Source organism: Tursiops truncatus, chromosome 1 (assembly GCF_011762595.2).
Source record: "Tursiops truncatus isolate mTurTru1 chromosome 1, mTurTru1.mat.Y, whole genome shotgun sequence".
NCBI lineage: Eukaryota > Metazoa > Chordata > Mammalia > Artiodactyla > Delphinidae > Tursiops > Tursiops truncatus.
In genome coordinates, this window is record NC_047034.1 from 56,314,577 (window position 1) to 56,339,873 (window position 25,297).

At 38.7% G+C, this 25,297-nt stretch overlaps 1 protein-coding gene and 1 long non-coding RNA gene across 4 annotated transcripts in view; one reads left to right on the forward strand and one right to left on the reverse strand.

Annotated features, from left to right (window-relative positions):
* Positions 1-25,297, forward strand: part of TNFSF18 (TNF superfamily member 18) — a 113,723-nt gene that overhangs the window by 51,656 nt on the left and 36,770 nt on the right. For both annotated transcript variants that reach the window (XM_019918756.3, XM_073804351.1), the window contains exon 2: positions 22,977-23,153. In XM_019918756.3, the coding sequence (XP_019774315.1) occupies positions 22,977-23,153 (177 nt within the window). The remainder of the gene's footprint in view (positions 1-22,976; positions 23,154-25,297) is intronic.
* The window catches only part of LOC141278598 (uncharacterized), a 259,133-nt gene continuing 252,582 nt past the window's right edge, over positions 18,747-25,297 (reverse strand). For both annotated transcript variants that reach the window (XR_012331551.1, XR_012331550.1), the window contains exon 4: positions 18,747-21,292. This is a non-coding gene — a long non-coding RNA (uncharacterized lncRNA). The remainder of the gene's footprint in view (positions 21,293-25,297) is intronic.

Consider the following 25,297-nt stretch of genomic DNA (forward strand, 5'->3'; position numbering starts at 1 on the left):
TTTTGATTTTGTTGCATGTGCTATTGGTGTCAAATCCAAAAAATCATTGCTGAGACTGATGTCATGCAGGTTACACCCTATGTCTTCCTCTAAGATTTTTATGGTTTCAGGTCTTAACATTCAGTTCTTTAATCCACTTTCAGTTGATTTTTGTGTATGGCATAATATAGGGATCCAGTTTCATTCTTTTGCATGTGGCTGCCTAGTTTTACCAACACCATTTAATGAAGAGACTATCTGTTTTCCAGTGTATATTTGTGGCTCCTTAGTTATAAATTAATTGATCATATATGCGTGAGTTTTTTTCTGGGCTCTCTGTTCTGTTCCATTGATCTATGGTCTGTTTTTATGCCAATACCGTACTGTTTTGATTACTATAACTTTAAAATATAGTTTGAAATCAGGAGGTGTAATGCCTCCAGCTTTATTCTTTTTCAAGTTTGCTTTGGCTATTTGGGGTCTTTCATTCTATACAAATTTTAGAATTAAAAAAACTCTGTGAAAAATGCCATTGGAATTTTGATAGAGATTATTAAATCTGTAAATTGCTTTGGGTAGGATGGACATTTTAACAATATTAATACTTCTAATCCATGAGCATGTAATATTTTTTTCATTGGTTTGTGTTTCCTTCAATTTCTTTAATTAATGTCTTACAGATTTCAGTATACAAAAGTTTCATGTTGCTTAAATTTATTCCTAGGTATTTTATTCTTTTTGATGCAATTATAAATGGCATTGTTTTCTTAATTTGTCTTTCTGATAGTTTGTTGTTAGTGTATAGAAATGCAACCGATTTTTGTATATTAATTTTTTATCCTGCAGCTTTTCTGAATTCATATGTTCGTTCTAACAGTTTTTTTGATGGAGTCTTTAGGGTTTTCTGTGTATGACATATGTCATCTGCAAATAGAGACAATTTTACTTCTTCCAATTTGGATGTGTTTTATTTCCTTTTTTTGCTTAATTGCTCTGGCTAGGACTACTAGAACAATATTAATAAAAGTAGCGAGAGTGGGCAGACTTTTCTTATTCATGATCTTAGAGGAAAAAAATTTCAGCTTTTCACTGTTGAGTATAATGTTAGCTGTGGACTTCTCATATATGACCTTTATTGTGTTGAGGTACATTTCCTCTATACTCAGTTTGTTGAGAGGTTTTTTTTTTTTTTTTTTTTAACATGAAAGGATGTTGAATTTTGTCGAATGCTTGTACTTTTATCTATTGAGATGATCATTGATTTTTATCCCTTATTTTGTTAATGTGGTGTATCACAGTTGTATCACATTGATTAATTTGCAGATGCTGAACATTCCTTGCATCCCTGGAATAAATCCCACTTGATCATGGTGTGTGATCCTTTAACGTACTGTTGAATTTGGTTTGCTAATATTTTTGGAGGATTTTTGCATCTATGTTCATCATGGATATTGGCCTGTAATATTCTTTTCTTATAGGATTATTGTCTGGTTTTTGTATCAGGGTAATGCTGGCTTTGTAAAATGCATTTGGAAGTGTTCTCCTCCCTTCCATTTTTTGAAGGAACTTGAGAATGATTGGTATTAATTCTTTTTTTAAATGTTTGGTAGAATGCAACAGTGAAGTCATCTAGTCCTGAACTTCCTTTGGGAGCTTTCTGAATCAATAATCTACTTATTAGTAATTGATCTGTTTAGAATTTCTGTTTCTTCCTGTTTCAGTCTTGGTAGGTTGTATAATTCTAGAAATTTATTCATTTCTTCTAGGTTGTCCAATTTGTTTGTGTATAATTCTTCCTAGTTGTCTCTTATGACTATTTGTATTTGTGTAATATCACTTGTAATGTCTCCTTTTTCATTTATAATTTTATTTATTTGAGTCCTTTCTTTTTTTCGTGGTTAGTCCAGCTAAAGGTTTTCTATTTTGTTTATTTTTTTCTATCTCTGTTTCATTTATTTTCACTCTGATCTTTGTTATTTCTTCTTCCTGCCTAATTTGGGCTTAATTTGTTCTTCTCTTTCTGTTTCTTGAGGTGTAAAATTAGGTTGTTAATTGAGATCTTTGTTTTTTTCTTGACGTATGTGTTTATCACTATAAATTTACCTCTTAGAAATGCTTTTGCATCATCCCATGATATTGGTATGTTGTATGTCCATTTTCATCTATCTCAAGCTATTTTTTGATTTCTATTTTGATTTCTTGTTTGGCCCACTGATCTTTTTTCAGGAGCATGTTGTTTAATCTTCACGTATTCGTAAATTTTCCAGTTTTGTTCTTGTAATTGATTTCTAGTTTCTTACCGTTGCTGTTGGAAAAGATACTTGATATGATGTCAGTCTTCTTAAATTTATTGGGACTTTTTTTGTGGCCTACCATATGATCTGTCCTTGAGAATGTTTCATGTGCGCTTGAGAAGAATGTATATTCTGCTGCTGCTGGATGAAATGCTCTATAAATGTCAAGTCTTTCTGGTCTAAAATGTAGTTTAAGTCCATTTTTTTTTTTTTTTTTTTTTTTTTTTTTTTTGCGGTATGCGGGCCTCTCCCTGTTGTAGCCTCTCCCGTTGCAGAGCACAGGCTCCGGACGTGCAGGCTCAGCGGCCATGGCTCATGGGCCCAACCGCTCCACGGCATGTGGGATCTTCCCGGACCGGGGCACGAACCCGTGTCCCCTGCATTGGCAGGCGGACTCTCAACCACTGCGCCACCAGGGAAGCCCTAAGTCCATTTTTTAAAACTGATTTTCTGTCTGGGTGATCTATCCATTGATGAAAGTGGGTTATTAGAGTCCCCTATTATTATTCTGTCACTGTCTACTTCTTCCTTCAGGTCTGTTAGTATTTGCTTTATTTATCTAGGTGCTCCTATAAATATTTACAAATCTTTATATCTTCTTGATGAATTGAGCCCTTTATTGTTATATAATAACGTCTTTTTGTCTCTTATTGCAGTCTTTGGCTTAAAGTTTATTTTGTCTGTTGTATAGCTAGCCCTGCTTTCTTTTGGCTTCCATTTGCATGGACTATCTTTTTCCATCCTTTTATTTTCAGTCTGTGTCCTTAAAGCTGAAATGAGTCTCTTGTAGGCACCATATAGGTAGATCTTGTTTTTTAATCCATTTAGTCAGTTTATGTGTTTTTTTTTTAATCCATCTATTTATTTATGGCGGCATTGGGTCTTTGTCGCTGCGTGTGGGCTTTCTCTAGTTGCAGCGAGCAGGGGATACTCCTCATTGTAGAACGTGGGCTTCGCACTGCAGTGGCTTCCCTTGTTGTGGAGCATGAGCTCTAGGCATGTGGGCTTCAGTAGTTGTGGCACACGGGCTCTAGAGTGCAGGCTCAGTAGTTGTGGCACACGGGCTTAGTTGCTCCATGGCATGTGGGATCTTCCCAGACAAGGGCTTGAACCCGTGTCCCCTGCATTGGCAGGTGGATTCTTAACCACTGCACCACCAGGAAAGTTCACAGTTTATGTGTTTTGACTGGAGAATTTAGTCCATTTGCACGTAAAGTAATTGCTTTTAGATATGGATTTGCTCTTCCTATTTTGTTAATTTTTTTTCTGGTTGCTATATTCCTTTCTTGCTCTCTTCCTTTGTGGTTTGATGACTTTCTTAAGTGATATGCCTAGATTTCTTTCCTTTTCTCTTTTGTGTATCTACTATAGGTTTTTACTTAGTGGTAACAATAGGGCTTCCATAAAACAGATAATTTTATAAGAGTCTTTTTAAGGATGACAACAACTTTGAACATATACAAAAATTCTACATTTATAAATTGCCCAGAACATTTTATGTTTTTGATGTCACAATTTACAACTATTACATTGTGTATTCCTTAACAAATTATTATAATTATTTTTACTACTTTTGTCAGCTTTAATACTAGAGTTGTAAGTAACATACCCACTATTATTACAACATCAGAAGACTTTGAATTTAACCATATATTTACATTTACCAATCAGTTTATACTTTAATATGTTCCTGTTATGAATCTATGTTATGTTTGTTTTAGGTTAAAGAACTCTTTCTCTTTCTATTTCTTGTAAGACCAATCTAGTGATGATGAACTCTTTCAGCTGTACTTGTCTAGAAAACTCTTTATCTCTCCTTCAATTCTGAAGGGTTGTTTTGCCAGGTATAGTATTCTTGGTTGGCTTTTTTTTTTTTTTTTTTTGCAGTACACAAGCCTCTCACTGTTGTGGCCTCTCCTGTTGCGGAGCACAGGCTCTGGAGGCGCAAGCTCAGTGGCCATGGCTCATGGGCCCAGCTGCTCCGCAGCATGTGGGATCTTCTCGGACCGTGGCACAAACCCATGTCCCCTGCATTGGCAGGCGGACCCTCAACCACTGCGCCACCAGGGAAGCACTTGGTTGCCTTTTTTTTTTTTTTCTTTCAGTACTTTGAATGTATCATGCTACTCCATTCCGGCCTGCAAAGTTTCTGCTGAAAAATCTTGTGATAGTCTTTTGAGGATTCCTTTGTATGTGATAAGTTATTTCACTCTTTTTTTTTTTAACATTTTTTTATTAAATTCTTATTAATAGTATTTTTTATTGAGTATAGTTGCTTTACAATATTGTGTTACTTTATAGTGTACAGATAAGTGAATCAGCTATAAATATACATATATCCCCTCTCTTTTGGATTTCCTTCTCATTTAGGTCACCACTGAGCACTGAGCAGAGTTCGCTGCACTATACAGTAGGTTCTCATTAGTTATCTGTTTTATACATAGTATAAATAGTGTATATATGTCAATCCCGATCTCTAAAAATAGAACTACCATATGACCCAGCAATCCCACTGCTGGGCATATACCCAGAGAAAACCATAATTCAAAAAGACACATGCACCCCAATGTTCATTGCAGCACTATTTACAATAGCCAGGACATGGAAGCAACCTAAATGTCCATCAACAGAGGAATGGATAAAGAATGTGGTACATATATACAACGGAATATTACTAAGCCATAAAAGGAAGGAAATTGGCTCATTTGTAGAGACATGGATGGACCTAGAGACTGTCGTACACAGTGCAGTAAATCAGAAAGAGAAAAACAAATATCATATATCAATGCATATATGTGGAATCTGAAGAAATTGGTATAGACTCTCTTATTTACAAAGCAGAAATAGACACACAGACGTAGAGAACAAATATATGGATGCCAAGGGGGAAAGGAGGGGTGGGATGAATTGGGAGATTATGATTGACAAGTTGTTGTGGTTTTTTTTGTTTTTATTTGTTTATTTTACATCTTTATTGGAGTATAATTGCTTTATAATGGTGTTAGTTCCTGCTTTAAAAAAGAATGAATGAGTTATACATATACATATGTTCCCATATCTCTTCCACTGGCGTCTTGCTCCCTCCCACCCTCCCTATCCCACCCCTCCAGGCGGTCACAAAGCACCGAGCTGATCTCCCTGTGCTATGCAGCTGCTTCCCACTAGCTATCTATTTTATGTTTGGTAGTGTATATATGTCCATGCCACTCTCTCTCTTAGTCACAGCTTACCCTTCCCCCTCCCCATATCCTCAAGTCCATTCTCTAGTAGGTCTGTCTCTTTATTCCTGTCTTACCCCTAGCTTCTTCATGACATTATTTTTTCTTAAATTGCATATATATGTGTTAGCATACGATATTTGTCTTTCTCTTTCTGACTTACTTCACTCTGTATGACAGACTCTAGGTCTATCCACCTCATTACAACTAGCTCAATTTCGTTTCTTTTTATGGCTGAGTAATATTTCATTGTATGTATGTGCCACATCTTCTTTATCCATTCATCCGATGATGGACACTTAGGTTGTTTCCTTCTCTGGGCTATTGTAAATACAGCTGCAATGAACATTGTGGTACATGACTCTTTTTGAATTATGGTTTTCTCAGGGTATATGCCCAGTAGTGGGATTGCTGGGTCATATGGTAGTTCCATTTGTAGTATTTTAAGGGACCTCCATACTGTTCTCCATAGTGGCTGTACCAATTCACATTCCCACTAGCAGTGCAAGAGTGTTCCCTTTTCTCCACACCCTCTCCAGCATTTATTGTTTCTAGATTTTTTGATGATGGCCATTCTGACTGGTGTGAGATGATATCTCATTGTAGTTTTGATTTGCATTTCTCTAATGATTAATGATGTTGAGCATTCTTTCATGTGTTTGTTGGCAGTCTGTATATCTTCTTTGGAGAAATGTCTATTTAGGTCTTCTGCCCATTTTTGGATTGGGTTCTTTGTTTTTTTGTTATTGAGCTGCATGAGCTGCTTATAAATTTTGGAGATTAATCCTTTGTCAGTTGCATCATTTTCAAATATTTTCTCCCATTCTGAGGGTTGTCTTTTGGTCTTGTTTATGGTTTCTTTTGCTGTGCAAAAGCTTTGAAGTTTCATTAGGTCCCATTTATTTTTAATTCCATTTCTCTAGGAGGTGGGTCAAAAAGGATCTTGCTGTGATTTATGTCATAGAGTATTCTGCCTATGTTTTCCTCTAAGAATTTGATAGTTTCTGGCCTTACATTTAGGTCTTTAATCCATTTTGAGCTTATTTTTGTGTATGGTGTTAGGGCGTGATCTAATCTCATACTTTTTTTTTTTTTTTTTTAATCCCATACTTTTACATGTACCTGTCCAGTTTTCCCAGCACCACTTACTGAAGAGGCTGTCCTTTCTCCACTGTACATTCCTGCCTCCTTTATCAAAGATAAGGTGACCATATGTGCGTGGGTTTATCTCTGGGCTTTCTATCCTGTTCCATTGATCTATCTTTCTGTTTTTGTGCCAGTACCATACTGTCTTGATTACTGTAGCTTTGCAGTATAGTCTGAAGTCAGGGAGCCTGATTCCTCCAGCTCCATATTTCGTTCTCAAGATTGCTTTGGCTATTCAGGGTCTTTTGTGTTTCCATACAAATTGTGACATTTTTTGTTCTAGTTCTGTGAAAAATGCCAGTGGTAGTTTGATAGGGATTGCATTGAATCTGTAGATTGCTTTGGGTAGTAGAGTCATTTTCACAATGTTGATTCTTCCAATCCAAGAACATAGTATATCTCTCCATCTGCTGGTATCATCTTTAATTTGTTTCATCAGTGTCTTATAATTTTCTGCATACAGGTCTTTTGTCTCCTTAGGTAGGTTTATTCCTAGATATTTTATTCTTTTTGTTGCAATGGTAAATGGGAGTGTTTTCTTGATTTCACTTTCAGATTTTTCATCATTAGTGTATAGGAAGCCAGAGATTTCTGTGCATTAATTTTGTATCCTGCTACTTTACCAAATTCATTGATTAGCTCTAGTAGTTTTCTGGTAGCATCTTTAGGGTTCTGTATGTATAGTATCATGTCATCTGCAAAAGTGACAGCTTTACATCTTCTTTTCCGATTTGGATTCCTTTTATTTCCTTTTCTTCTCTGATTGCTGTGGCTAAAACTTCCAAAACTATGTTGAATAAGAGTGGTGAGAGTGGGCAACCTTGTCTTGTTTCTGATCTTAGTGGAAACGCTTTCAGTTTTTCACCATTGAGGACGATGTTGGCTGTGGGTTTGTCATATATGGCCTTTATTATGTTGAGGTAAGTTCCCTCTGTGCCTACTTTCTGCAGGGTTTTTATCATAAATCAGTGTTGAATTTTGTCGAAAGCTTTCTCTGCATCTATTGAGATGATCATATGGTTTTTATCCTTCAATTTGTTAATATGGTGTATCACATTGATTGATTTTCGTATGTTGAAGAATCCTTGCATTCCTGGAATAAACCCCACTTGATCATGGTGTATGATCCTTTTAATGTGCTGTTGGATTCTGTTTGCTAGTATTTTGTTGAGGATCTTTGCATCTATGTTCACCAGGGATATTGGCCTGTAGTTTTCTTTCTTTGTGACATCCTCATCTGGTTTTGGTATCAAGGTGATGGTGGCTTCATAGAATGAGTTTAGGAGTGTTCTTCCCTCTGCTGTATTTTGGAAGAGTTTGAGAAGGATAGGTGTTAGCTTTTCTCTAAATGTTTGATAGAATTCGCCTGTGAAGCCATCTGGTCCTGGGCTTTTGTTTGTTGGAAGATTTTTAATCACAGTTTCAATTTCAGTGCTTGTGATTGGTCTGTTCATATTTTCTATTTCTTCCTGATTCAGTCTTGGCAGGTTGTGCATTTCTAAGAATTTCTCCATTTCTTCCAGGTTGTCCATTTTATTGGCATAGAGTTGCTTGTAGTAATCTCTCATGATCTTTTGTATTTCTGCAGTGACAGTTGTTACTTCTCCTTTTTCATTTCTAATTCTATTGATTTGAGTCCTCTCCCTTTTTTTCTTGATGAGTCTGGCTAATGGTTTATCAATTTTGTTTATGTTGTCAAAGAACCAGCTTTTAGTTTTATTGATCTTTGCTATCATTTCCTTCATTTCTTTTTCATTTATTTCTGATCTGATTTTTATGATTTCTTTCCTTCTGCTAACTTTGGGGTTTTTTTGTTCTTCTTTCTCTAATTGCTTTACGTGCAAGGTTACGTTGTTTATTTGAGATGTTTCCTGTTTCTTAACATAGGATTGTATTGCTATAAACTTCCCTCTTAGAACTGCTTTTGCTGCATCCCATAGGTTTTGGGTCGTCGTGTCTCCATTGTCATTTGTTTCTAGGTATTTTTTTATTTCCTCTTTGATTTCTTCAATGATCACTTCATTATTAAGTAGTGTATTGTTTAGCCTCCATGTGTTTGTATTTTTTAGAGATCTCTTCCTGTAATTTATATCTAGTCTCATAGCATTGTGATTGGAAATGATACTTGATACGACTTCAGTTTTCTTAAATTTACCGAGGCCTGATTTGTGACCCAAGATATGATCTATCCTGGAGACTGTTCCATGAGCACTTGAGAAAAATGTGTATTCTGTTGTTTTTGGATGCAATGTCCTATAAATATCATTTAAGTCCATGTTATTTAATGTATCATTTAAAGCTTGTGCTTCCTTATTTATTTTCATTTTGGATGATCTTTCCATTCATGAAGGTGGGGTGTTAAAGTCCCCTACTATGAATGTGTTACTGTCGATTTCCCCTTTTATGGTTGTTAGCATTTGCCTTATGTATTGAGGTGCTCCTATGTTGGGTGCATAAATATTTACAATTGTTATATCTTCTTCTTGGCTCGATCCCTTGATCATTATGTAGTGTCCTTCTTTGTCTGTTGTAATTGTCTTTATTTTAAAGTCTGTATTGTCTGACATGAGAATTGCTACTCCAGCTTTCGTTTGATTTCCATTTGCATGGAATATCTTTTTCCATCCCCTTACTTTCAGTCTGTATGTCTCTAGGTCTGAAGTGGGTCTCTTGTAGACAGCATATATATGGGTCTTGTTTTTGTGTCCATTCAGCCAATCTGTGTCTTTTGGTTGGACCATTTAGTCCATTTACATTTAAGGTAGTTATCGATATGTATGTTCCTATTCCCATTTTCTTAATTGTTTTGTGTTCGTTATTGTAGGTCTTTTCCTTCTCTTGTGTTTCTTGCCTAGAGAAGTTCCTTTAGCATTTGTTGTAAAGCTGGTTTGGTGGTGCTGAAGTCTGTCAGCTTTTGCTTGTCTGTAAAGGTTTTAATTTCTCCATCAAATCTGAATGAGATCCTTGCTGGGTAGAGTAATCTTGGTTGCAGGTTTTTCCCCTTCACCACTTTAAATATGTCCTGCCAGTCCCTTCTGGCTTACAGAGTTTCTGCTGAAAGATCAGCTGTTAACCTTATGGGGATTCCCTTGTGTGTTATTTGTTGTTTTTCCCTTACTGCTTTTAATATGTTTTCTTTGTATTTAACTTTTGACAGTTTGATTAATATGTGTCTTGGTGTATTTCTCCTTGGATTTATCCTGTATGGGACTCTCTGTGCTTCCTGGACTTGATTAACTATTTCCTTTCCCATATTAGGGAAGTTTTCAACTATAATCTCTTCAAATATTTTCTCAGTCCCTTTCTTTTTCTCTTCTTCTTCTGGAACCCCTATAATTCGAATGTTGGTGCGTTTAATGTTGTCCCAGAGGTCTCTGAGACTGTCCTCAGTTCTTTTCATTCTTTTTTTTTATTCTGCTCTGCAGTAGTTATTTCCACTATTTTATCCTCCAGGTCACTTATCTGTTCTTCTGCCTCTGTTATTCTGCTATTGATTCCATCTAGAGTATTTTTAATTTCATTTATTGTGTTGTTCATCGTTGTTTGTTTCATCTGTAGTTCTTCTAGGTCCTTGTTAAATGTTTCTTGCATTTTCTGTATTCTATTTCCAAGATTTTGGATCATCTTTACTATCATTATTCTGAATTCTTTTTCAGGTAGACTGCCTATTTCCTCTTCATTTGTTAGGTCTGGTGGGTTTTTGTCTTGCTCCTTCATCTGCTGTGTGTTTTTCTGTCTTCTCATTTTGCTTATCTTACTGTGTTTGGGGTCTCCTTTTTGCAGGCTGCGGGTTCGTAGTTCCTGTTGTTTTTGGTGTCCCCAATGGCTAAGGTTGGTTCAGTGGGTTGTGTAGGCTTCCTGGTAGAGGGGACTAGTGCCTGTGTTCTGGTGGATGAGGCTGGATCTTGTCTTTCTGGTGGGCAGGTCCACGTCTGCTGGTGTGTTTTGGGGTGTCTGTGGACTTATTATGATTTTAGGCAGCCTCTCTGCTAATGGGTGGGGTTGTGTTCCTGTTTTGCTAGTTGTTTGGCATAGGTTGTCCAGCACTGTAGCTTGCTGGTCGTTGAGTGAAGCTGGGTACTGGTGTTGAGATGGAGATCTCTGGGAGATTTTCGCCGTTTGATATTATGTGGAGCTGGGAGGTCTCTTGTGGACCAGTGTCCTGAAGTTGGCTCTCCCCCCTCAGAGGCACATCACTGACTCCTGGCTGGAGCACCAAGAGCCTTTCCTCCACATGGCTCAGAATAAAAGGGAGAAAAAGTAGAAAGAAAGAATAAGTAGAAGAAAGGAAGAAAGGAAGAAAGGAAGGAAGGAAGGAAGAGAAAGAAGGGAGCGAAGTAGGAAGGAAGGAAGGAGGGAAGGAAGGAAAAAAGAAAGAAGATAAAGTAAAATAAAATAAAGTAAGATAAAATATAATAAAGTTATTAAACTAAAAAATATTAAGAAAAAAATTTAAAAAAAGAAAAACGGACGGATAGAACCCTAGGACAAATGGTGGAAGCAAAGCTATACAGACAGAATCTCACACAGAAGCATACACATACAAACTCACAAAAAGAGGAAAAGGGGAAAAAGTCATAAATCTTGCTCTCAAAGTCTACCTCCTCAATTTGGGATGATTCATTGTCTATTCATGTATTCCACAGATGCAGGGTACATCAAGTTGATTGTGGAGCTTTAATTCACTGCTTCTGAGGCTGCTGAGAGGGATTTCCCTTTCTCTTCTTTGTTCTCACAGCTCCTGGGGCTCAGCTTTGGATTTGGCCCCGCCTCTACGTGTAGGTCGCCGGAGGGCGTCTGTTCTTCGCTCAGACAGGACAGGGTTAAAGGAGCAGTTGCTTCAGGGACTCTGGCTCACTCAGGCCGGGGAGGGGGGGGAGCACAGAGTGTGGGGCAGGCCTGCGGCGGCAGAGGCCGGCGTGACATTGCACCAGCCTGAGGCACGCCGTGCATTCTCCTGGGGGAGTTGTCCCTGGATGACGGGACCCTGGCAGTGGCGGGCTGCACAGGCTCCCCGGAAGGGGGGTGTGGATAGTGATCTGTGCTCGCACACAGGCTTCTTGGTGGCGGCAGCAGCAGCCGCCTTAGCGTCTCATGCCCGTCTCTGGGGTCCACGCTTTAAGCTGCGGCTCGCGCCTGTCTCTGGAGCTCCTTTAAGCAGCGCTCTTAATCCCCTCTCCTCACGCACCAGGAAGCAAAGAGGGAAGAAAAAGTCTCTTGCCTTTTCAGCAGCTCCAGACTTTTTCCTGGACTCCCTCCCGGCTAGCCGTGGTGCACTAACCCCCTGCAGGCTGTGTTCACGCCGCCAACCCCAGTCCTCTCCCTGCGCTCTGACCGAAGCCCGAGCCTCAGCTCCCAGCCCCGCCCGCCCCGGCGGGTGAGCAGACAAGCCTCTTGGGCTGGTGAGTGCTGGCTGGCACCGATCCTCTGTGCTGGAATCTCTTTGCTTTGCACTCCGCACCCCTGTGGCTGCGCTCTCCTCTGTGGCTCCGAAGCTTCCCCCTCCGCCACCCGCAGTCTCCACCCGCAAAGGGACTTCCTAGTGTGTGGAAACCTTTCCTCCCTCACGGCTCCCTCCCACTGGTGCAGATCCCGTCCCTATTCTTTTGTCTCTGTTTATTCTTTTTTCTTTTGCCCTACCCAGGTACGTGGGGAGTTTCTTGCCTTTTGGGAGGTCTGAGGTCTTCTGCCAGCGTTCAGTAGCTGTTGTGGAGTTGTTCCACGTGTAGATATATTTCTGGTGTATCTGTGGGGAGGAAGGTGATCTCCGCGTCTTACTCTCCCGCCATCTTCCCCTTCTCCCAGAATCCATACTCAACAAGTTGTTTTTTTTCTTGAACTTTGTCTTTGTCTTTTCTTTCCTTGTCTTTAACTTTTGGTGATTTAATTATAATGTGCTTAGTGTGGGTCTGTTTGAATTCATCGTATTTGGAAGTCTCTCGGCCTTCGGCATCTGTATGTTTGTTTCTTTCCCCAGATCAGGGAAGTTTTTAGCTGTTATTCCTTTGAATAAGCTTTCTGTCCTTCCTTCCCTCATCTCCTTCTGGGGCCCCTATACTGTGTATATTGGTCAGTGTGATGTTATATCATTAATCCCTTAAGCTATCTTCATTCTTTTTCATTTTGCTTCTCTGATTGGATGAATTCCACTGTGTCATCTTCATTTCACTAATCCTTTCTTCTACCTGAACTAGTCTACCCCTGTATAGAATTTTTCAGTTCAGTTATTTCATTCTTCAACTGTGTGATTTCTCTTTGATACTTTTTAATATTTTCTCTCTCTTTACGGCAGTTTTCACTTTATTCATGGATTGTTCTCCTGGCTTTGGTTAGCTTCTTTATGACTGCTATTTTTGAACTCTCTATCATGTAAATCATGTCTCTATTTCATTAAGATCTGTTTCTGGATTTTATCTTGTTATTTTTTGTAACATATTCCTCTGTTTCTTAATTTTCCTTGATTCTCTGTGTTGATTTCTGCACATTAGATAAAACAGCCACCTCTCCCAGTCTTGACAGAGTGGTCTCATGTACGATGAACCTTGTCAGTCAGCCCAGCCTGAGCTCTTGCTTATCTCTCAAACTTTTCTGATTGTCCAAGGCATGTTCTTTGTCTTTGGGCCTCCCTGTAATTGAGGGTGTGCTAAGACCTGTCAGTGTCCCAAAAGGAGGATTGCATCAGCACCTAGATTCAGGTTGATTGAAAGCTGGACCTTCAGGCAGCTTCTCGGAAAGTATGTAGTTAGGCCCCTTCCAGGGATTAAACTGGGAGATGGGAACTTTTGCCTCCTCCTTCTGCATTTGGCCCCGGTATATAGAATCGGGGGTGGTATATAGAATCGGGGGTGGTATATAGAATCGGGGGTGGGTGGGGCTCCTATACCCACTAAGCACTGCTTTAGTGCTATGCCACAGGATACGGTCCTGTGGGACTTGGGAATGCAAGATCCATTGACTGTGAGAGTCAGTGACCCAGAGGCTTATTTCTTGGGTGGCAGCTGCCAAAGCTGGGGCACCAGACATGTGTACAAGCTTCTTCCAGGGTGATATTAGTGGCTTAGTGTGAGCAAGAGGGAGAGGGCAGGGTATGTCAATAGGTTTCCCTGGCCTCCAGGGAAAATCTGTCAGTCCTTAGATGTGTGTTACTTAGAAGTTTGATCCTCAGGCAGCAGCTTTTAAAGTATTCACATAGACCCTTTTCAGGGGAAGCCTGGGAGATGGGCATTTTTTTTTTTTTTTTTTTTTTGCCTGCTCACTCTGTGCTGAGCCCTGTGAGCAGAACTGTTTCTTTGTTTGCTACAGTCCTATGGGAATTTCACAGGCAAGCCCCATTGGCTATCAGAGCCAGGTGATCTAGGGGCTTGTCTCTTATGTAGCAGCAGCTAAAACTAAAGATGTGTGTACAACCTCCTTTCTGGGAGATATTAACAATTTGGAGCAAGCTAGAGAGACAAGGTGGGGAAGTCCTCCGATGCTTCCCTAGTCTCTGGGGAGAATGGCATTTAGCCCCTAGATGTGTGCTAAAAGAGAGGCCTGGTCCTCAGGCAGCAGCTTTTAATATATGTAAATAGGTCTTTTTCAAGGAAAGACTAGAAGTTGGGCATTTTTTTGTCTGTTTCTGATAAACCCAGAGGGGATAGCCACTAGAGTCCTCTAGAACCTGTTAAAAACTATTTTCTTTGTTTGCTGTAGTCTTGTGGGTCTCATAGGTGCAAGCCCCACTGGCTTTCAGAGCTAGGTGCTTTGGGGGTCCACTCCTCAGGTGGGAGTCTTAAAAGTTGGGGTGCTAGATAGGGAGTCCAAATCCTTTGCTCCTCATGGAGAAACTGGGAGTTGGGGATTCCCTCCCAGTGGTATGGTGCTATACTGGGGATGGGGTTTATGGTGAGACTGTGTCTCAGCCTTTCCTACCAGTTTCAATGTGGGTTTTTTTTCTCATTCATCCAATATGTAGGAGTTGCTTAGCTAGTTTTCGAATTTCTTTAAGAGGGAATTGTTTCATGATAGTTGTGTATTTTGTGTGTCTGTGGGAAGAGGAGAGTTCAGGAGCCTCCTATATCAACATCTTGGACCAGAAATAGCACTTCAATATTTTCTAATTAGGTATTTAAGTACTTTGAGAAATAGTAGTAGTTCATCAAGAGTCTTAAGTAGGCTCTCTCTGTGTCCACAGTTCCCTCAATGGAAAATTGAGGGAGTTAAAGTAATCCTTTCCAGCTTTTACATTCTAGGATTACAAGATGACAAAAGAACATCCCAAAGATACCATCTGTACACTCACATTTTGTTACCAAACTCAGGTCTGGTGCTTGCTGCTCAAAAATCAATACTTACGAGACAAGTGCTGGTAGGAATGGAGAGGTTGTTTTAATCAGAAGGCCAGCAATCTGAGGAGAAGGTGGACTCATGTCCTAGGACCAACTCTGAAGATTCTGTTTGGCCATGAAAGTTTTTAAAGGGAAAAAGGGGAAGTAATCTCAGTTAATCATTGAGATAGAGGGTCAGATTCATCACCATCTCCCACTGGGTGCAGGCCTGTTGACTCCTTGTGATCTTTCTATAGATGCTATCTTGTTCACACAGTTTGTTCATGAGATTACTGAACGGGAAGCTGGAGAAAAGATCTCGTCATCTGTTAATTACTTATTCTTCACTTCTGTTTCTTTGATCTAAGGAAAGAACCAACAGGTTAGACAAGGCTTTGTGTGATCAAAAGATCTGAAAGATGTGCTTAGGTCAGAGGTTAGTTAAAATATAGCTTTGCTAAAGTGACAAGACAAAAGGGATCTCCTGCAGAGAGCTCTTTCCTGCAAAGAGCTCTTTCCTGCAACAAGCTGCTTACAAATCCCCACTGTCAGACATCATTCCATTTCTATGGAATTATGGGCAAAGGTCTGTCTTCTGTAACTTCTTCATGCTGACATAGGGCTTTGTATTCTTAGAGTGGAAGAAGTAAACATGTATTTGTAGCATCTCTTTGTTGACAGTTTTAGTTGCCTGTTTACATATATGGGCAAAGCAAGCTACAATTATTTTGATGCCCACAAAGATATAGATTATTATGAGCAATAGTGTTAATCCCATTCTCTTGAGGCCAGTTCTTGGAATTGTGCTAGCCATAGATTCAGTACTGCTCAAGATGGAGCAGTTTATGTCATGGTTACAGTCTGGTTAATGTGCAGTTAGCTTTTTCCTCTGGTGGCAGTTATAGTATCTGTAAAACAACTCAGGAATGTGCATCAGGCACTGAAAGAGTCTGTGACTCTGAGTCCAAGCTCACTCTGCTCGCCTCACGACAGGCCAATAAATTGGCAGACGAGGTGTTGAGGCAAGGAATACGACTTTATTCGGAAAGCCAGCAGACCAAGAAGATGGCGGATTAGGGTCCCCAAAAAAACATCTTATTGGGGTCAGTTTTTTATAGAATCAGAGAAGTAAAGTAAAAAAGGCACAATAGAGAGGGAGAGCCGGGGAAGAAGAGTAAAAAGGGCCATCAGTCTTGCAAAACATCTCCTGGAATGGCCATCCTCAGGGAGGGGATGTGTTAATTTCTTCTTTCTTGCAGTTACCCACAGGTGGGTAGGGTTCCCCAGAGGGAAGGCCATTATGTATGATTATAATAACAAAAGCAACTAAAAGTGAAGGTTAAAGTCAAAGAAACAGATGAAACATGGAGTCGAAATTGGCTCCTCCATGTTACAACTCTATTGTCCTAATCATTAACTGCTTGAGCCTGCTCATTTGTGACTCAGGGAGGCCTGGGAGATTTCAACTTTTCTACAAACAAAAGGTAGGGGACATAGAGGGGAGGGGCGGGGTGGGGGTGCAGGTGTGCACAGGGTTCTGCTTGGTTTCAACTTTAGATTCAGAAGCGTCCAAATATTCTGCCATTTTCTTTGTGTGTGAAATAAGCAACTAAATATATACTTAAGAAATCTGGCTACTTTATTATGTGATTGGAAATGAATAGAACTATAATATGTGTGTGCATTTATTTAAAATTTTATCCTTCATATTAATTTAAGGATGAGAGTAATAATGGGAAAATTTAGGTGCTTTCCTAAAGCTCTTTCTCCTACCTCAAAACACTGCAGAGCAATATAAGCTGGGAAGTTCTTGCCTCCCCATGTCCACGAGCTTCAAGCCACTATATGAGACTGAGGTAGACAAAGGCAGGATGGACTTGGAAAAGCCAGGAACCATTTCTCCCTTCCTTAGCTCATTCATTTCCAAAGTCCATACCATTAAGTTTTCTTGTCCCTCCATTCACTTGCAAACCGCATACTTAATGTGTTCATATAAATACAAATTGATGGTGAATTTGCATATTTCCTACTCTGAACCTAAAAAGGTCTTACAACTTGGTTGACTTCGTATCAGCGTGGTCAAGTCTTTATTATGGGCTGATCAACTCCTACTTAAAAGACAGAAGGTGCTCAAACAAGGTTAGCTGTTGTTGATGCTGTGATTGCTGTCAACATTGTTACTATCAGAAGAATCTTCACACCAGTCTTTGTGTTTTCAGCATATTCATGAATGACTAATGATTGTTGAAATCATCTGTCATCTTTACCACAGTTACTGTCCTATCTTCCCTTTAAGCCTTCTAGGACCTCTATTTTCTTCTATGTTTAAACTACCACAACTAACCCGTCCTTTGGGTTCCCACAATTCTACTTGGCTCTAAATTTCTCTTTTAATTAATACTCTCTCTGACTCTGTATTTGCCCACAAATTTTACTATTACTCTCTTCCTTAAACTAATATGGATAAAATTTAAAGTAAATGCTTGCTATATATACAGTATTAAAGTATAAAGGGTTTCTTTTTCTCTTTTTTGCTAAGAAAAATTGCTTAAGGAAATTTTTTGGCTGGAAATAGTTTTGGAACTGGAAATAGCAAGTACTGTCTTTATCCTAATTTAAAATTTGATTTCAACTCTGGCTCTGTCTGGAAACCTGAGTCATTTTGAGATTAAGAGGGAATAAAAAGAAGAATTTGAAATGACAAAGCATGACAAAGACAAAGCAAAGAATTATGCCTGTTTGAAAAAGATAGTACTATCTAGTAAGAGCTTTTTCTTCAAAAGATATATTAGTAGATATCATATTCAGAAATGGAGCACATAAGGATCCTTAACATTGTAAATTGTTTCTCATTTTAAAATTCTTCGCCTACTAAAGCCATGTTCAGGTACTTATTAATGCATCAAGACAGAATGGAAAAAATAGGGTTTAGAGTTAGACAGATTTGGATTTGAATTTTAGTAGTTTTGTGACTTTGGTTCTTAAACATCTCTTAACCTCAATTTTCTCATCTGTAAAATGGGACTAATAAGGGCTACTTTCTAATGTTGTGAAGATTAAATAAACCTAATAATGCATGTGAAACTTTAAACACAGTGACTGGAAGAGAATAGGCTTTTAATATATATTTTTCTTGTTTTTACTCTTTATAATTTTCTATCTTCTTTTTTTTATGGTTTACATTTGAAATCAACACTCAGTGGTGTTGCCATCAGAGCAGCCGGTACATGACAAAATCTAGGAATTCATGAGATGAGGGACCATGAGAGGATGTAAGAGGCCGTGTATGTGTTGGGTGGAGAATATCCTTACTTTCAGCCAAAGAGATTTCCCTTAGGCTTGCTGGGTGATGAAAGACCTGAAATACGTTAGGCCTTATCTTTCCATAATATTCATAGCTTCCTCTTCAGGGTTGTTTATTCTTTATTTAGCTAATGGAAGTTGCTTGCTACCTTCAGCTGGCACCATTTCATCAAGCAGCATTCCACAGTGTTGTCTGTGATTCAGCATTTTTTCCATTGGCATACCAGCCTGAGATTTCCTCTTTATAGTGAGACATCCATTCGGGGCTGGAGTCCTCAAACCAGATAGACAAGTATCTTGGCCTGAACAACTCCAGATGCCTTGGCAATTCGCATTTAGGAAATTGGGAAAGTTACATAAAATCATACAGAAAAAAGAAAAGAGAAATAAGTGAAACTTGTTTTGAAATTGAAACATGTTTTCAATGCAAGTTTAGAAGACTCAAATGTAAGAGAACCAGCAATTACCAGACAATGGATTCCTTAAGATCAGAGGTCCTGTCATACTCCTGATTTCTCCATTGCCAAGTAAAGTGCCTGAAAACACTGTAAGACTACACACACACTATATATATATATATATATATATATATATATACACACATTGTACTATATATAGCATACATAATTTGCTGATAGCATAATATATAAATATATATTATCAATATATATCATATTAGTAAATTTATACAAATTGATTAGCTTAGGGGAGTGGGATATTATGAGGTTTTTTTCACCTGGTAACGTCTTTTTAGACGTATATATCAGCCTAGTCATCGCCTCCTTTATAAAACTTCCCCTTAACCCAAGTGAGGTCAGGTATTTGGTTCTTGTCCTATTACACACTTCTCCTCATATTGCTTTGTATATTTGTCTCTTTCCCTAGTTACCTTTAAAAACCAAACCAAACCAAACCAAAAGTGATAAGAAATTTGAAGATATGGACTGGCCCTTTTCTATTAGTACTTAAGTTCTTTACATACTTGGTACATAGAAGGCAGTCAGTAATATTTTCTAAATGAGCAAGGGGGTAACGTTCTTTTGCTATATTTTGGAATCATTTCATGTTGAAAAACCAAAACTTTCTTTACTCATGTAGGTTCTCAGTGCCCAAACCAACCAATCTAGCCATGAGCCAGAGTATCTAAATTGGATGGTGTTAAGACCAGTACTAAAAATGGAAAACCAGAAGAGAGTGTCTCCCAGATTTCTGTATGAACCCATGTCACAGTTGGGTGTCGAATACAGTGAATGTGCTGATTGTTCTCCACTGGTGGAGCTCGTGTGTGGTAGTTTGTCAAATGAGGAAAACAAGTTGAATCATAAAGGGAAAAATACCTCTCCCATCCCCATCTGCCAGGGCTACCCAAGGAAATCCAGGAGATTTGGGAGATGCTTAATCTCAGGAATATTAAGACACTCGTATTTAATTTGGTTGATAGGTGAAATATAGTTCTCTGGCGATCCATTTGATATTGGGCAAGATATGCTTTAATAGCAAATCCCTGTCATTACGGCTTCTAGGGTGATGTTTGATGGTTTTAATTAGGAAGTGTTATGCCATGTTGCATAACGGAAAATCTATTTTCAGTCCAGATTCCAAGCAGGAAGTAATCCTTCCCAGCAAAATGTGTTTAAGATGCTCCTTCCATGGCCGGGATACTGACACAATAATGGTTAGGCCAGAGAGGACAGCCCCCCACACCTCCCCAAGACAACAAGAAGCCACTCACAGAGAGAACTCCGGCTAGACAGGGACAGACAGCCCCACACAGCCTTTCTCAGAGATTAGTGGTAAGGCAGGTGCCTGGAACAGGAAGGCTTCCATGGAAATTTGTCAATAGACTTGTTGCTTAAAGACTGTACTAGATTCAGTAAAACATAGACAAACAATGAAGAATTTGGGAAGGGCTCGCAAAAAATGGACATGCAAAAACAGCACAGAACAAGAGAATTTAGGGTATAGAAGAGGATCCCCAAGTCGTGGAAGAAAAACATAATTTTAATTCAAACTGTTTCCTAGACCACCCTGGTTAGAGTTGTTATTAGTTCCTTAGAGAAAATGATCTGGAGAGTTATATGTCTCCATATAACTTTTAGAATTTATTGTACATATAATATGTAAATATGTATATGTATGTAAATATATATTTATATGTGTATGTATATATTTATGTATAGAGCTTACACAATTCTCTTTACAGAGTAGGCATTTATTAATCTTAACACAGACTGTTGTTGCCTTCATAAAATTCCAAGTTTAAAACCATATTTATGTATTATGTCTGTCTATTTCCTCTTACCTATCATCCATTTATGTATGTATCTTCAGGCCACCTGGGCCTTATTTGTTCCAACAACAAATACTCTGATATCTAGAGTAGGCAAAATCAGCTGTGTAGTGCTCCTGAGTTCTGACACACTGAACATTTTTCACTGAATATGCCATGCCATACACTATCACAAGCATAAAGTCATGGTAAATAGTGTATAAGGGGAACGTGGCAGGGACTGCAGACCTGATTTTGGAGGAATCCAGTGTCTATCTAATGCTCTCTCACAGTACAGTGGTTCAGTTATACATATATATACAAATATTTATGTTCTTCTTTTAACATTCTCTTCCATTATGGGTTATTACAAGATATTGAATATAGTTCCTTGTGCTTGGAATGTATTCTTCTGGAGATAAGCATGTCATCTTTTTAAAGATATGTTCAGAAGGTTAAACTAATTAAACAGGATATTCCAGAGCCTAATCTTAGTTAAGGGCAGAAGAAGGAACTGGACTTTATTTGGAACAGTTCCTTATTTAAATAAATATTTACTGAATTGAGCAAGCAGAGGCACTTGCATCTAAAATTTGGAGAGGAATTAGGAGAAGGAACAAATGAGAAACACAGAGGAAATAGTCTGACTTTTCAGTAATCAGTTTTAAATTCGGTGCTGGTGCGTATGCATTTCAGACATGATACAAGGGAAGAGTTGTAGGTAGAATGCATCACTCTTCTGGAGTCATTTTGCTGTTAACCTCTGCATCACAGCATCTAGGAGAGAGCCACAAAACATGGTTGTATTAAAAAATTATTCCCGTGTGACTCAGTGACTTTTCTTCAGAGATACTTTATTGATCAAGATAAAATAGAGCCATGTTAAATCTGACAACTCAGTGAGAAATATTGCTACAATTAGTGTGGTACTAAAAAAAAAAAAAAAAAAAAAAGATGATTGGGTTAAAAGACAGTATCCCTGGGCTCAGGTCCCCACTCCACTGTTACCCAGTCATTAGTGGTGTGATACACCTCTCAACTTCTATTATCCTTAGCGTCCTCTTTCAGAAATGAGGATGTTCAATCTCTAGGCTTTTTCCCTAATTTAAAACATCTTTGATTCTCTCTTAGATGAGAAATTTTTTCTTCAAAATACTTTCATTTTACCTCCTTTTATTTAAATGAACTTCAGTTGAGTTATACCCTGTGGCAAATGTTAAAAAAATCATTCTTTTCTAGAATTTCGTAATTGATTCAGTCTTAACATCTCTCAGAAGGGTGGAGAAGAGAGAAACACTTATGGAACACTTCTTATGAGCCAAACGTTCACATCTATTTCATTCTCGAAAAGGCCTTATGAAGTGGAAATTTTCTCCATTTACAAGGAAGGAAACAAAGGAGTCAAGTAACATGCTGCAGGCCACTGAGCAGATAAGGGCTGGGCAACACCAGGCCCCCCCTCTCAGGTCTGTCTGATTTAAAAGTCCGTGTTCTTTCTAGAACATGATTCTGGCACTGGGTAAAAAGAAAAGGTAGGCATTCCATTTAACAAATGGAAAGACTGAGGTACAGAGAACCAGGGAACTTCCTCAATTTTGTAGTAAATTGGTATTTTTGGTGCCAGGAAGAAAACTCAAGGTTTTTGGAATAGAATGTAAGCTCAGACTGGAGGACAGGGTGCAAGAATATGTCCTTTTGTATGATAACTTAATTTCTATTTGATGCCAGCATTGAATTTTCAGAGTTTTTAAATGGTGAGACATAAAAGAATTAAGCTTCTCGTATTGACATATTTTAAAAATTAAATTCTAGTAATACACTTGGTGTTTTCTAGAGACCATCTCAGAACGAACACACTTTTTTTTTTCACACACACTGTATTTTATTTTTACAAGAGATAAATAAACTGACACCAAGCACTGTAAATGGATGACCACAACAAAAGCAACAATGATTGCAATTACCAAACATGAAACACACTCAGAATGAACACATTTTATACACTAGAAATTGATGGAACTGTTTTTTCCAAACCATGCATTCCAGTCTCCCTAGCTCCCTGATCTACTGCCTCACACATATATGATATTTGGAGTATGATAGGGCTTAATCTTGAACTTTATTTTTTCTTACAAACAGTGATTTTCTTATCTGGAATAATTTGTAATACTGCACAGTTCCATAGTTCCTCTTGCGTCAGGAAATAATTTTTTCTCCCCCCTCTTAACTTCTCTAGTTTTGTTTTGTATTTTGTCCTCTGTGTTTGTGTTGGCTTTTAGCCCTCTGTTCCTTTCAGTGCATTTGGCCTGGTGCCAAATGAGATTCAGCACTTAAGCCTACGAGTATCATTTTCCAACACACAGAATCAGAAGGAAAACCCCGCCTCTTACACCCACTACTAATTACCATAATACTACAAAACTGACTGTGCTCATCACTTGTGAATGTTTGTTTTCCACAGCTCTCATTCCTGCAAAGAATGAGTTTGAGCCACGTGGAGATTATGCCTTTAGGCCATTCAAGTCCTCAAGGAGCACAGAGACCATCCTGGAAGAAATGGCTACTCTACTCAACAATAGTTATTTTGCTATTACTTTGCTCCTTCAGTACACTAATCTTTACTTTTCTTCCACTCAAGGTAAGGAGACAACAGTACCTAAGGTTGCTATTTATTATACTCCTTTTTTCTTTTATAAGTCTAGTTATTATCATTGTCACTCAGTACTGTTAGAGCTAGTTGGAAGAAAGAGTCATGTGGGTACAGATAATGTAAATATAATTCCAATTTTGTCACGGCAATATGGCTTTTGAGGCTTATCTAAGTGTTTAAGATGGAAGGTAGTAGAAAATACTAAATGTTAGCTGCAGAACTAAGTTAGATGGGATCAGTTAAATCAGTCAGTTGACAGATGCCTGTGGAGTGTTTTCTGGAACTCTGCTCTTGGTGGAATAAGAAGATGTAAAACACGATGCTTGCCCTCAAGGAATGGGGTGCAAGCTACACTCTTACTGAGGAAAAAGACACAAAAAGATAATAAAAGACAATAAGGTAAGTTACAGATGGTTAGCATATCTTTGAGGAGGGAAATGGCACTGGACTAGGAGTAAGAAGATACAGATTCTATGTCTCTCAATAACTAGCTGTATGCATCTGAAAGGTATCTAATCTTTCTGGTTCTCAGTTTCTTCATCTGAAAAATGGTGGTAGGCAAATGGATTTGTTCATTACAATGTCCCTTCTAGCTATAAAATACAGTGATTAATAACTTAGCTAAGGACAGTATAGAACATAAATGCTTTAGGAGGTCAAGAGGGGGTCAATGACTTTGGGCTAGGTTGATCAGGGAAGGCTTCATGGAGGAAAGAGGAAATACTTTATTTGGGAAGGCCCTGATGCTTATCAGGAATTTCCCACTGAGCTCCAGTCCAAGTTGTGGGTCTAGGGAAGGGAAGGGAGGTAGGTACATGAGGTTCTTAGTAGAAATGTGACTGTTGACTACATAGCATTGACCAAAAAGAAAATAAGAAATGCTTTATTTAATTTAGGATTTAGCCAATTCCTGGGTACATCTAAAGATTCTGAGCCTTGCAGAGAATAAGGTAGTACATGCCCATCTCAGAAGGGGCTGTGATATGAAATCAGTGACTGTAGAAACATTTTTCTAAGGGGGATTGGTCAGTTAAAATTTCAAAGATACGGTTTTACTACTTCAGATATTTGAAAGCACTTGAGAAGAGATACAGGAGGAAGCAGTACATTATAGTTGCTGAGGTTAACTTAGGGCAAGTATAGCTTTGGGCAAGTTTTTACACAAGTAGCCCATTAATTTGTACACAAGTGAGTACAACAGAGGAATTTGTAATCACATCCGCACTGTCTCAGGAATGTATCAAGCAGAACTCTGAACTTTCTGGAACAGTTAATCTTTGAGCAGAAAAAAAACTTGTCAGGAATTCTGAGTGTTTCGATTTCTGAAGAAGGGGAAGGGTGAGAATAGCAACAGCTTAAATCTGGAAGTGCCTTTTCTTTCTCCAAACATCACATCCTATTAGCCAGATGACTGTGAAGCACACAGGATATGTTCTAGGTGTCGTCATTTCCTGTGTGTGACTGGGGAACCAGTGCCTGGGAGAGAAGGAAAGTGCCTTTCTCAAAGGCACACAACTGCTCTTGCAAAGGGAAGGAGGAGGGCTCATACTAGGATACTTCTTGCCAGAACTGAATTTGATCAATCCCCTGTGTTTGAACTCTGATTCCAGATTCTCTCTCCTAGACAATATTGCAGCTTCTCCATGAAAGGTTCTGCCTCTAAAGGAATAGCCCAGAGTTTGTACCAAATTTGGGGACGTTTGAAAGGTTTTCAGGATATTATCCTGACAGGATGCCAGGGAGGCTTAGTTCCCATGGGAAAAGCCAATGCTTGACTGACAGTGGAATGATATTAGCTCCTGTATTCCACTTTTCACTTGCCTGCACTTATTTTTCCCTATTGGCCACAGGTTAGTATTTTTGGAAAAGAGGACTGAATGGCTGGTGGGTCATTATGAGGTGGCCACTTCCACCTCCTCATAATGCTCCACGACCTTGGAATTTACATTATTTTAGTCTCCACTCTGGTTTTTATATACAAAATCCCACTTTCCAGCCTCTCTAGGCACTAATCCAAAAAGTGTTAGACAGGAAGGTTGGCTCCTTCGAAATCAATCAACAGAAATTTCCTTGGGAGAATTCTTTTTTTCTTTTTTCCCCCTCTTCATTCAGAAGACGTTTCACTGAAAGAA